We start from the raw sequence: 13,853 nt of genomic DNA, 5'->3' as shown, positions 1-13,853 counted from the left end.
CATTTGATCATATTTTTATTGGCCATAACATGTAAACATTCACAGGAGAGCATGGAATAAGTAAGTACACCCCCTGAATCTCACTGAACTGCAGCAGTTTTGTAAAGAGGAATTTGTAAAGATTCATCCTGAGCGCCTAATCTGCAACTATAGAAAAGCAGTTACTGCTGCAAAAGAAGGATCAGCAGATATTTAATACTGGGGTTCACTTACTTATTCCACGCTGTTGTGAATGTCTCAGGTTTTCCTGCAAAATATCTTTTTTTTTTTTTATACTTTATTTTTATTCAGGTTTATACATATTTTGCAAAATTAAAACACTAAAACACACATATTGAACAAACTGGGGGTTTACAAGAGGTATAAAATCCACACAAAAATAAATATAAAGCAAAAGCACTGTTTTGTGTACAAGTTCAAATATCGCCTCTTCTCATTAAGTATGCGTCCCATTTTTCCCAAAAGGCATCATCCTTTTCTTTTTGTAGTCTCAGATTGAAAGTCAGGCGTTCCATGCAATAAATGTGACCTTCCATTGGCTAATTGTAGGTGGGTCTGTACTTAGCCAGCGCTTAGTGATCGCTTTTTTACTTGCTGTCATGAAGATTTTTAGAAGATATTTATCAGCTGTGGACAACCTCTGATCTATATTCCCTAGATAAAAAGACACACACGTAAATGTTATGTGAAAACCAAGAACATTTTTTACCGTTTGTTGCACGTCTCGCCAAAAGGGGTCAAGAACAGTGTATCTCCAGAAAACATGGGTATGGTCTGCAGGACAATGACCACACTTTCGCCAACATTCGGGTAGTTGACCAGTCTGCCTAAATTTTAGTTTGGGGGTTATGAAGTACCGAACAATGTTCTTCCAAGAGAAATCCCTCCACATTTGCGAATTAGTAGCAGTAATTTGACTATTAATAATACATTCCCATTCATCAGATATTATTTCAACACCCAATTCCTTTTCCCATTTCTCCTTTATGTAGGAGGTAGAATGACCTCTTAATTTTGTTATATATAGCTCACCAATTATTTTCTTAAGCAGTTTTGATTTGTAGGCTTTTATGAACATCTGTATGATACCTGATAGATTATCTATGGGTAGGTTTTTAATATTTTTATCAAAGAAGTGTCGAAGCTGAAGATATTTATAAAAATCATATCGATCAAGCTGGTATTTTTCACACATCGTTTTAAAATCTATGAAGTTCAGGTTATCCATTAAAAGACACAATGAAGTAACTCCTGCTCTTTCCCACTGGATGTAACCTCTATCCATTACAGCTGGTTCAAAATGAGGGTCATGAACTAGCCACATTAGACAGCGAGTTTCTTTTTGAAGTTTGAGTTGTTTGACTAGATCTAACCAAATATTTAAAGAAAATCTGACCCATTGATTTTGAATATCGAAATGTTTAGCCTGTAGTGGATTGCCTAATAAGCTCTGTAATGGTATATTTGATAGAGACAACTCTATGGTCTTCCATTTTGCAATATAATTATTATTACACCAGAGCATAAGTGGTCTTATCTGTGCTGCTACAAAGTAATCTCTCAGGCATGGTAAACTCATTCCCCCTTCTGATTTAGGTAATTGTAGAGTTTTAAATCTTATTCTTGGGGCTTTATCCCATTCTCTAAATTGAGAATCAGGGACTTGAATGGGCAGAGATTGGAATAAATAGAGCAGTCAGGGCAAAATATTAGTTTTTCTTACCATTATTCTGTTACCTAAATCCAGGGTCAAAGAAGCCCATCTATCCAAGTCACCTCTAATACGCACATTAATCGGTTGGTAGTTTTCTGTATAGAGCTCAGATACTTCTTTTGTCAGTCTTACACCCAAGTATTTTATAGTGTTAGAAGCCCATCTGAACTTGTATTTTGTTCTAAGGTCGCCCTTTGCTAAAATTAAACACTAGGGCTTGTGTCTTTTCAATATTGAGAGTATAGCCTGATAAATTTCCATATTGCAGCAGCAGATCCATCAATCTGGGGACACCTAAATCTGGATTTTCGAGACTGACCAAAACATCATCTGCATGAAGGCTTATCTTATACTCGGAGCCTCTTATTTTTATACCTTGCAAGATTGTGTCTTGTCTTATAACTTGTGCAAGCGGTTCAATGAACAGATTGAAGAGACTTGGACTTGCAGGACAGCCTTGTCGGTCACCACGGTGCAGGTGAATTGGGTCAGATAGACTCCCATTCACTTTAATTCTGGCTGTAGGGCCTGTATATAATGTTTTGATACTCCGAACAAAATCTTGATGAAAACTGAATTTTTCCATAACTTTATAAAGGAATGCCCACCCCACAGAGTCAAACGCTTTCTCCGCATCCATACTCAGTAGAATAGCCTTTAGGTCATGCTTTTTTATGTGTTCTATTGTATGTAGGGATCTCCTTATATTATCCTGGGTCGGCCTTCCCTGGACGAATCCTGACTGATCCTCATCAATCAGAAAAGTCATGATTTCCTCCATTCTCTTGGCAAGGATGGCCGCAAAAATTTTGTAATCTTGATTTAATACACTAATGGGCCTGTAAGATCCGCATTCTGTCAAATCCTTCCCCTCTTTTGGAATCACTGAGATAGAGGCTTCCTTCCAGGAGGGGGGGAGAAAACCCTCTTTAAAAGTATATTTAAAACTTTTTACCAGCATTGGTAGCAGTGACTCTCTCAGTGATTTATACTATTCGCCCGGGAAACCATCCGGTCCTGGAGATTTGTTAGATTTCAGGGAGGAAACCACTTTATCAACGTCTTCAATTGTTATTGGTCTGGTTAACTTTTCATTGTGCAGTTTACCAAGTGAAGGCAGATCCAGCTGAGTCAGGAAGTCATCCACCGCTTAGGCATTAAATGTTTTTGGTTGGTCATATACATTTTGGTAGTATTTTTCAAAAGCCTTTTGTATACCATCCAAATCAAATTCCAATTTCCTTGTAACGGGATTTTTTATTTTATAAATGGTATTTTCCGACTGCTGTTTCCGCAACCTCCATGCCAAAATTTTGGAGGCCTTAGAACCAGCCTCGTAATATCTCTGTTTTGTAAATCTAAGCTTTTTCTCTACATCCTCGCTGTAAATTTTGTCAATTTCCTGTTTAAGTGGTCTCATTTGAAGTAGTAATTCTGGATTATTTGTTTAACTATGATTTTTTTCAAGTTCCAAAAGTTGGTTTTTGACGTCTAATAATCTCTCCATTTTTATCTTTTTAGCAAAAGCCGTTTCCGCTATTATAAAACCACGTAAAACCGCCTTCGCTGCATCCCACAATATTGCTGGATTTACACTACCATTATCGTTATTTTCAAGATAGATCTGCAAGTGTTCCTTTATTCTCTGTTTGAATGCAAAATTGTTTAAGTAGACTGACTACCTTACCATAACAAGTAGGTTATTAAAATAGGTCCATTTCAACAATCAACCCCTTACAACAAAACAAAACAAAAACAATTTAACTCTATCATTCACATCTGTTTGGGGATTTAGCCTACTCCTTGTGGGTTGAGTATCAATAAAGAAAATGCTTACTGTAATAGTCCGGTAAAGATGAACAGGCAGAGGGAGAAAAACAGAAATAATAATAAAAAAAAAAAATTGCTTAAACCGGGGTGGATGAAGTATTTTCGGCGTCGTTTTCGGCTGACCTGTAATGGAATTGGGGAAGTTTTTCTTTGGCTCTCTGGCGGTATTCCGCTCTTCTGGTACCGGTGCTCTTCACTCGCTCCCAGGAGAAAGTTGGTTGCGTTGTCGGTCTTCGCTTTGGCATCGGGGGGATTGGGAAGCCCTTCGCTCGTAGATCCTCAGCGGCTTGGTCAGCGCTATCGTAGGTCTCAGTCCCAGAGTCCAGAAAAACACGCATCCTTGTCATTGGGGTGTGAAATCTTATACCCTTCTCTTTCAGTAGCTTTTTAATCGGCTGATATTCTTTCCTCTTGTCCATCACAGCGGTTGTGTAGTCGTGATCAAAAAACACTCTCCTTCCTTCCACGGTGATTGGCTTCTTCCATGCTGCGCTGATAACCTTCTCCTTAGTGGTGTATTTCAAGAATTTAACCACTAAAGAGCGCGGAGGTGCGCTTACAGCTGGCTTCGGGCCCAGGAATCTATGTGCTCTTTCGATACCTAACTCGGTCAAAGCAATACTCTCTGCCAGCTCGTTTTGAGCAAATTTTCAGTGAATCATGGAAGTGCCCTCGACCCCCTCTTTTATGCCGTAGATTCTGATATTATTGCGGCGCGAGAACCCTTCGACTTCTATCGCCCTCAAAAAGTTTGGTTTCGGTCCATATTTTTGCAGTTGGATGCATATTCTATATAGCAATTCAAGGGCCTCAGTATTGACACATGGACTGATTTCTCGTTTCTTTACACTGCATCGCTCAACAAAGCGAGGCTGTCCTCTGTCACCATTGCTCTTTCTTATAGCACTCGAGCCCTTGGCCATTGCTATAAGACAGAACAGTAACATAAAGGGAGTTGAGGGAGGTAACGAGGAGCATAAACTTTTTTTATATGCGGATGACATACTGTTACTTTTGAAAGACTCAAGCTCGTCAATTCCTCAACTCATGGAAACCGTACAAACATTATCAAAGATTTCGGGATATAAAGTGAACTGGCAAAAATCTGAGGCGCTGCCTATATCTCCAAGCTGTACACCGGAAATGGTTACCTCCTTTAACTTTAGATATACACAAACCAGTATAAAGTATCTTGGCATCTCAATAGTGGCAGATCTGGATGAATTAGTAACAATAAACACAGCACCAGCCCTGCAAAAAATCAGACAACTGGAAGCTCTTAAAATTGACTTTATGGGGAAAAATAAACACTGTCAAAATGAGCATCATTCCTAAAATAAATTATATATTGATGCTCCCGATTACCTTTCCCAAGGCATTCTTTAAACAATACAATGATCTGACAAAGGACTTTCTCTGGGAAGGAAAAAAGGCTGGAATAAGCTTTAAAAAGATACAAACCCCAGTAGAGATGGGAGGTCTGGGGCTTCCAAGCATTGAACTAACACTTAGCATTTGAAATGTCCAAACTACACAAATTCCGGAAAATGGACGGCGACCTGCCTAAATTTATGGAGTTAGAGAATAATATGGTAACCCCACTTACACCACTACAGGTGCTCTCACAAAAGACAAAAGAAAATAGTTCAAACCCATGTGCCCAGGTCCGGGTTCAGGCAGTGGGGCGATCGTGCTTTTGCCATGGCAGGGCCAACACTGTGGAACTCGCTCCCAGTTGAGCTGCCATGATTTAAGTCCAGACTAAAGACTCACTTATTTAGACAGGCCTTCCATAACGCCTAATGCTACATCTGACCTGCTTCGTCTGTGTTTTTACTGCAAATGTGTAGTTGTAAAGTGTTATCGAAGTAAACATACCTGTGTGCACGCCGGCTCTCAGCTGCAGTCTCTGGGTGGGCATGTGAGGAATGGTCACCTGCCTCACTGCTGCCACCAGGTCCAGGGCCATCTTGGCGATCTCGTCTGCGTGCCTGTCTCCGTTCCTCTCCGGCAAACCACTCACCACCATGTATGCGTCTCCGATGGTCTCCACCTGCCGGCAGAAGTCTTTTACCCCTTGATTTGAAACTTTTGTCAAAACCTTTCGCTTTATGCCTAGAAACTGTGCTACCCGCAATCATTTCTCTGGATCAGACAGGATTTATTAGAGGTTGATATTCATTTACTAACTTGAGGAGACTCTTCAATATTTTGTACAACTCCTCTGATCGAGTTGCCTGGCCTGCCAGACACTCCTCTTTTCTGTTCAAAAGAAGAACCATCTGGACAGCTCCTCGCAGCCTATCATTTCACGATTTTACCCACATCGGTCCAATCACGCACCGAGAGGCGGGACTTCATTCCCCCAAGACGCGGAAGCCGTCACCACACTCTACCAAAACAATAGACATGGCATGTGCGGCAAGTGACGATGTTTTCTTCCGCTCTTTTGTCTGTTTTAAATCATTTGGAAAAAAATTTAATGCCTAAAACAAGCACAGAAGCAGCAAGAAACAGCGTTCGAAGCGTTCCTTGTAAATAAGGACGTTTTTGGAAAGGCTTCCTGACACGTGTTGCTGCGACGTATCTAGCGTTGCTCTGATTGGTTGATGCCGTCTGTCAATCACGCCCACCGGGAAATCGTTGAGATCATGCTGCTCCCAGACTATATGTCTTTGAAATATCTATGAGCGAAGTATGTAGTTTGGCAGGCCAGGCAACTGATCGAGTAAAGGGGGAGTACCTCTTTTACACATTTAAGTTTGGATTTGGTCAATCATCCATCTCCTGGAGCAGACTTTACTCCTGCCTGACAGCTTCAGTCAGAACTAATAATTCACACAAGGTTGCACTCTAAGTCCTTTGTTGCTCGCTCTTTGTATTGAGCTTTTGGCTGTAGCATTGAGATCTCATCCCCATATTATGAGCATGACCAGATATAGCAGAGATCATGTTGTTTCTGTATATGCAGATGATTTGTTGGTATTATATTTCTAACCCTTCAGTATCTATACCTGCAACTTTGGAAACATTTTCTGCATTTGGTCACATATCTGGCTATAAGCTTAACTTGGCAAAAAGTGAAATCCTACTACTTACACTTACACTTTTACACTAAAGATTATATTTTGAATTTTTTACTTAAAGTTCACACCAAGTAACAGACAACTGTGAAGTGAAAGTGATACATGATTCTGTTATTTTTCAAAAAATTGAAAAGTGGGGCACTTGTGTTAATACTTTGTGGAACCCCCTTTTGCTGCAATAAGAGCAGCAAGTCTTCTGGAGTTTGACTCTACAAGATTTGCACATGAGACTGACATTTTAGCCCATTCCTCTTTACAAAACAACTCAAGCTCTGTCAAATTAGAAGGAGAGCGTTTGTGAACAGCAGTTTTCAGATCTTTCCACAGATTTTCAATAGGATTTAGGTCAGGACTTTGACTGGGCCATTCTAACACATTATTATGTTTTTTTTTTTAAAACATTCCATTGTAGATTTAGCTTTGTGTTTCGGGTCATTGTCCTGCTGGAAGGTGAATCTCCGCCCCAGCCTCAGTTCTCTTGCTGACTCCAGCAGGTTTTCCACCAAAATGTCCCTGTCTATGGTTCTATCCATCTTCACAACTATTCTCACAATCTCCCCAGTCCCCGCTGAGGAAAAGCAGCCCCACAGCATGATGCCCCCCCCATATTTGACACTGGGGATGGTGCACTCAGGACCATGAGCAGTGTCAGGTTTGCTCCATACATAACGTTTTGCATTTTGGCCATAAAGTTAAATTTTTGTCTCATCTGACCAAAGCTCCTTCTTCCACATGGAGCTGTGTCCTCCATATGACTTCTAGCAAACTTCAAACGGGATTTCTTATGGCCTCCTTTCAATAATGGCTTTCTGTAATAGAATTGTAAATATGGTAATAACTGCAATAAAATTATTGGTATAAGAATGATGCAATAATCAAGTGTTTGAAATTATCTGCAAGGTTAGCATAAGTGTCACATTGTTCCCTTAATATCTGTAAGAGACTGTTTTATCAGAAATAAGGAGACAGTAAGGCGTCGAGAGGGAGGGGGGCCCTGGCGCGTGCAGGCTAACTGTGTGTCACTAAGAGCAGATGGCCTTGCACGCACTAGGCCTCCCCCACTTAGACAAAATAGTGTGATTCATGTGTCTGAGATGTATTGGAGGATGTAAAATGTAACTCCACCTCTGTATATGTTATATGCTATGGACAAACTAAATAAAAGGCTGTGCAGAAAATAACTCGTTGAGAATGGGTGCAGGAGAACCACGCTGCGTAGCTGTGGTGAACTGCAATTCTCCCTTGCAAGCCAACCAAAGTACTGATCTCTGTGTCGTTTCTTTCAAGTAAGCGTTCTCCAGAATTGGAAAACCAAGGTGTTAACCCTAATTTTCTGACATACAGATGGTCCTTCGAGCCGGATGACAGCTGATCTTCGTGGAGGGTGAACGGCGATTGGCGAAGTCTGTACAGCAACGAGAGAAGTCCACCTTCCAGTGGCCGTCCATCTCACCTCATTCTCCACGGAGACGGTTCGTCATCCGAGCCAGAGGAGAACGAGCGACAAGGACAGAGGTCAGATAACTTTGTGTGACAGAGTGAGACATATAAGCGCTATATGCATACTGGTTAAAGTACGAGCGATCAGGCTCAAGACAGAGTAGTCAAGACAGACGAACTGAACGAAACGTACAACCAAGCTCAAGACAGAGCGGTCAAGACAGACGAACTGAACGAAACGTACAACCAAGCTCAAGACAGAGCGGTCAAGACAGACAACAGGAATGAAAAGTATGATTGAATGAATGAGAATTAACGACGTGCTATTTTGTAATTTTTTTTCCCTGTGAATCTGTGTGAGCATTGTTAATTCTATTAGGGTCAAAAGGCGTTAATCTGAGGAATCTAAAATTTGTCAACGGGTGTGAATCTTGAACACCTAGCTAATGTCCGGTGGTAACCAACAGGGGAGCCACTAGAAGCTTGACATTGGGTCCGTTGGCAGAGCACGTAGCATTTTCCCCAGACGACCAGACCACATAATGGCTGACCATGAGGTTACACCTCGTTCAGTAAAATCAAGTGATAAAGACTTAACAGATGTGAAATGGATGAAAAAATATTTCCCTCATAGCGTTAAGTAGCTATCAAAATGGACAAAGAAATATGGATTTTCAGGGACTCTACATGTGGATAATGTAAATCGGTTAGTGGAAGCATTGAGAGCACGCGACCAGATGAAGGGACGCCCTAGAGAACGGCCCGGAAAACAGGTGGTAGCAGCGCTAAGTTGGCTAAAAGAAGCAAAAACAAGAGTTCAAAAGATGACAGCACAGGATACAAAGGGAGAAACAGATTCTGGAGTATTTGTAATAGTAAAACCAGGTGATAACAGTGGAGAGAATTGGACAGCTGACTGGCGACTTAATGAAGGAGCAGCAGGGGGAGAAGAGGGGCCAGACAGGCTAGCAGAAGAGGAGAGACAGCGCCAGGACAGGCAAGCCAGGGAAGACAGGAAAAAAGCAGAAGAGGAGCGCCGAGAAAGGGAAAACAGGGAACAAAAAGAAAGGGAGCACAGAGAGAGAGAGAGAGAGAAAAAAAGAGAGGCACAAAAACAGAGGCAGGAGGAAGAAAGGCGGAGGAGGGAGGCCGCACAGAGACAGACCAAAGATAAAGAACAATCAGAGATAGAGGAGGCACATTCTGCAGACGAAATACAAGACCACGACACTCGTAGTTTTGACTCATACACAGGTAACACAAATGAGCAGGCAGGTAGACCCCCACCATACAATCAGGGAACAAGCAGTGTACTGTACCCAAGTCTGGCCGACTGTGACACTGGCTCCATGCCTATACAGCCCAATAGTGCTAATCAGCCCCACTACAATCGAGCAAATTTAAGAAAACGTGATGAACTAAAAAAAACCTGAAAGATACGGGACCAATGTGGAAGAAGGGCAATTTTGTCCCATGATTGAGGTCCCAGATGGACGAGGAGGGACACAACAAGTGTATCGCACATGGACAATGAAAGACGTAAGGGAAGTCTTGGAGGAAGTCCCTGACCCAAAAGTAAACATTGACAAAACCTTGGAAGTACTGGAGCTGATTATCACAAATCACAGATTGAATGGTGTAGAAATGGAGCAGTGTTTCAGGCGCGTGTTTGGGTTACAGTATATTCATATACAGGGAGATTGGACCCCGCTAACAGGGGCGACACCAACACCATTTACAGCCGACAGCATAGCAAAATTGTCACTGGGAGCTGATGGAGGGTTGTGGGGAAGGGCAAAGGTAGTGTATAAACGAAAAACTGACTATGCCGCCATACACAACACTAAACAAAAAGACACAGACACAGTACAGGAGTTTAGGTGCAAAATGACAGGGATTTTCAGAGATCACAGTGGTATCCCCGAGAGTGCAGATGTACAGAGTGCATATCAACAGCAATTAAAGAAGGCCATATGTGACGGGTTTAGACCAGCCATCAAACACTGGATTAGCAAGAACTATGTGCATATGACTACAGGGAGCCTAGATCAGTTTATGGAGCAAGCCATACATGCAGAAAAAGTGGAAAAAGAAAAAGAGAAGAACAGAGCAGCCACAGAAACATATGTCATAGTTTCATCAGAGGCCCTGTCACAGAAAAGTTCAGGCAAAAAAGGGAAATCAGGGAGAAGAAGTAATGAGAAAAGAAACGGAGGAAAGAAAGAAAATGACGAGGATGATCCACAGAAGTCTCAGGACTGGAGAGAGGGAAGATGTTTTGTTTGCCACAAAAAGGGACATTTAGCCAGGAACTGTTATAAGCGCAAGGCCAAAGGTGACAGTGAAGATGAAGAAGACAGTGAGGGACAGGCATGACTAGAAGAAAATTGTCAAGGAAATTGTTGTAAGAACTGCAAAGACAAAAAGGGAGAGTGTGCTGCAGCAGCAGGTGTTATCACAGGGGCAGAAGGGGAAGACAACACAGAGACAGAAATGTTTTTAAATATGCAAACAAAGCTGTAACAATTTGGACTGACAGTCAATATGCATACGGCTCTGCACATACATTTTGCAAGCAATGGAGCTTAAGAGGTTTCAAAACTACTACAGGGAAACCGGTAACCCATAGGGGATTACTTAAGAAATTATTAGAGAACATACATCTGCCATCAAAATTGGCCATTTGTAAATGTGAAGCTCACAAAAGGGGGACAGATCCCATAACACTCGGAAACAATCTGGCCGACGACGCCGCTAAAAAAGCAGCATCGGGGATAATTGTCATGTACACAGAACAACAGGAAGACACTGACCCTTTAGACATTTTGAAGCAACACCAAAATGACGCACCACAATCGGAAAAAACAGTATGGATCGCAAAAGGTGCACTTTTAAAAGACAAAGTGTACAGAGGGCCCGATGGTAAACCCTGGTTACCTAAATCACTTTTCATATGGGCTGCTGAATTGAGCCATGGGGCATGCCATGTCTCAACAGGAGGGATGGTGGCACTAGTTGAACAATATTACCACACCTATGGTTTCAATACGTATACAACGAAATTTTGCAAGCTGTGTTTAATCTGCACAATGAACAATACTCAAGGAAACATGAGGCCAAAGAGGGGTAGATTCCCAGAGCCAAAATACCCCTTTCAAGTAATACATATGGACTACTTACAATTAGACAAAGTACAAGGAGTACAGTACTGTTTGGTAATAATAGATGCATTTTCAAAATGGATAGAAATATTCCCAACAGCAACACCAGATGCCATGACAGTAGCCAAAGCAATATGTAAACATATAGTACCAACTTTTGGCATCCCAGAAATAATACGATCAGACAACGGCAGCCATTTTGTGAATGAGGTAATCTCAACGATGGCCACGAACCTCGACATCACCCTAAAAAATCACTGCTCGTTCCATCCATCCGGGACTATAAAGAACAAACTAGCAAAAGCTGTAAAAGAAACGGGAAGACCATGGCCACAGTGCATAGACTTGGTGAAATTGAATATGCACATGATGCCTGCAGAAGGACAGACACTCTCACCATTTGAGATCATACATGGCAGACCAATGCGACTTCCTGGACTAGCTGACGTACGAGAGAAAGAGGACAATATACCAAAGGACTTATCATGGCATATGAAACAGACAATGTTAACGAGAGAACTGTATAAAATGCACGAACTTCCGAACGATTCTACTGTATCCTCACAGCTGGTGAATATCGGGGACCTGGTGTTCATCAAAGCTGTGAAAAGGCCAAAGTGGAACAGTCCAAGGTGGGAGGGGCCATATCGAGTACTGCTGGCCACACCAACAGCTGTAAAGGTGGAGGCACGAACCACGTGGGTGCACCTGTCTCACTGCAAGCTGCGGGAATTGCCAGACCTGAACATCTCTGGACCCACCACGTCGAGTGAGTAAAACCGGAGAGACGCAGGACTTCTCTTGTAAGCTGAGACAACAACAGAGTACTACGGTGCGCAAAGTATCACTACTCTGCGACGATGAGTGGCATTTCCAATTCAGGGAAAAAACCCCTGGTCATCTTCAGCACGTTTGCCATCCATTGGGGCCTGGTGACCATCCTGGCGTGGACTCATGGTGCGGACGGCACTGACGACAAGGAACAGGTCGTATGGTCATCTGATCCATGTTCTTTTCAAAGCTCAGAGTCAACACTGCTCAAATTTTGTGTACCAGTGAATAAAGCTTATACCTTTCAAGTGCCATATGATAAGTTTGTGCATAGAAAAATCAAGTTGTCAGATCAAGCAGACATTAGAAATGACATAGTGTATGCTGTGGTGTTGCCAGGGGGGAACTCATGGGACAATGAGGTGGCTAATTCAGGGGATCAGTGGGTACCCAAGGCAGCATCAACACAGGCCAAAGTGTGGGCGGGCAGGATAGTCCTCATACAGACACCAAAACACTTATCAGTGACAGTAAACATGAAACACATGGAAAACATTACACAGTGTCCTTTATTTAAACTCTATTGGTACACTACCGGCAGAGACCCGTTTTGTTACATAAGCATCTGCGCTGTGGCAGTCCCAAGCAAAGAAACGGTTGTTCACACAGTGGGAAGATTAACTACAGGTATCACTGCAATAGACACGGACACAATGGATTCATCTGACTATATGTATGCAGCAACAGGGCTAAATTCGACTGACAATGAATGGGTGCGACAGGCATTGGGGGTAGGCACAGCGGTAAGACAGGATTGTGTGGTATGTATGACAGCAATGCCCAAATTATTATTGGTAAATGCATTACCTGTAAATGAATCTTGTGCACACACTCTAGCGAGCAGAACAGGTGATAGGAACATGTGCACTACCTATCAAACAGCATTTCCAAAAGTAACCAGCAATACACAACCACCTATTTTTGCATTACCCACAGACACCACCTTTACCTGCTACGACATCACCATGTGCCAATCTAATGTTGCATGCATAGACGTTGGAAGGGTGCCTAAGCACCTGTGTAATAAGACTTTGGAGTTAAAAGGGAATGGCATGCTGACTATACAACGACAAGATGTATGGTGGTGGTGTGGAGGCAACATGTTACGAGGTCACATGGAAGCCAGCGGTACGGGGAGCTGTGCCTATGTGTCCCTAATATGGCCTGCCACGGTTATCACAGCCCCACAGGTACGGGGGACCAGGGGGAGGCGTGACACAGCGTCTTCACCTGTGGTCCTGTTACCTGTGGCGCCCGACACCACATACATGGATGCAATTGGCGTCCCAAGGGGGGTCCCTAATGAGTATAAATTGGTGGATCAAATTGCCACCGGGTTTGAAAACCTCCCACTGATATCAGCAGTATTCCCTGTAACTCCAAACAAAAATGTTGACAGAATAAATTATCTGCACTTCCAGATGCAACGTCTAACCAATCTCACCCATAACTTAGGACAAAGTTTGGGGAGTCAATTACATCACACGTCCTTAATGACGTGGCAGAATAGAATGGCAGTGGACGTGTTGTTGGCAGAGAAAGGAGGAGTCTGCTCCATATTTGGAGACCAGTGTTGCACATTCATTCCCAACAATACAGCAGCAGATGGGTCCCTAACACATACATTGACACAATTAAAAATCATGGCAAATACTCTGAAAGTACATACAGGGGTAAGCAACGTAATACAGGAGTGGTTTGACAAGCTTTTTGGGAGGTGGAGCAGTGTGGCAGGACCTCTTCTGACCACTGTGTTAGCAATCACAGCCTTTTTTGTATTCTGCGGATGTT

General features: G+C 42.5%; 1 protein-coding gene across 1 annotated transcript in view; it reads right to left on the bottom strand.

Moving 5' to 3' along the window:
- Positions 1–13,853, bottom strand: part of LOC306964326 (uncharacterized protein) — a gene marked incomplete at both ends in the record, with an annotated part of 51,095 nt that overhangs the window by 18,614 nt on the left and 18,628 nt on the right. Inside the window, one exon of the mRNA XM_079558317.1 lies at positions 5,423–5,597. Coding sequence (XP_079414443.1) covers positions 5,423–5,597 — 175 coding nt within the window. The remainder of the gene's footprint in view (positions 1–5,422; positions 5,598–13,853) is intronic.

Source organism: Gobius niger (genome assembly GCF_951799975.1).
Source record: "Gobius niger genome assembly, chromosome: 6".
NCBI classification, from domain to species: Eukaryota; Metazoa; Chordata; class Actinopteri; order Gobiiformes; family Gobiidae; genus Gobius; species Gobius niger.
Note: the sequence above shows the minus strand (reverse complement) of the source record. Positions and strands in the feature narration are given on the sequence as shown.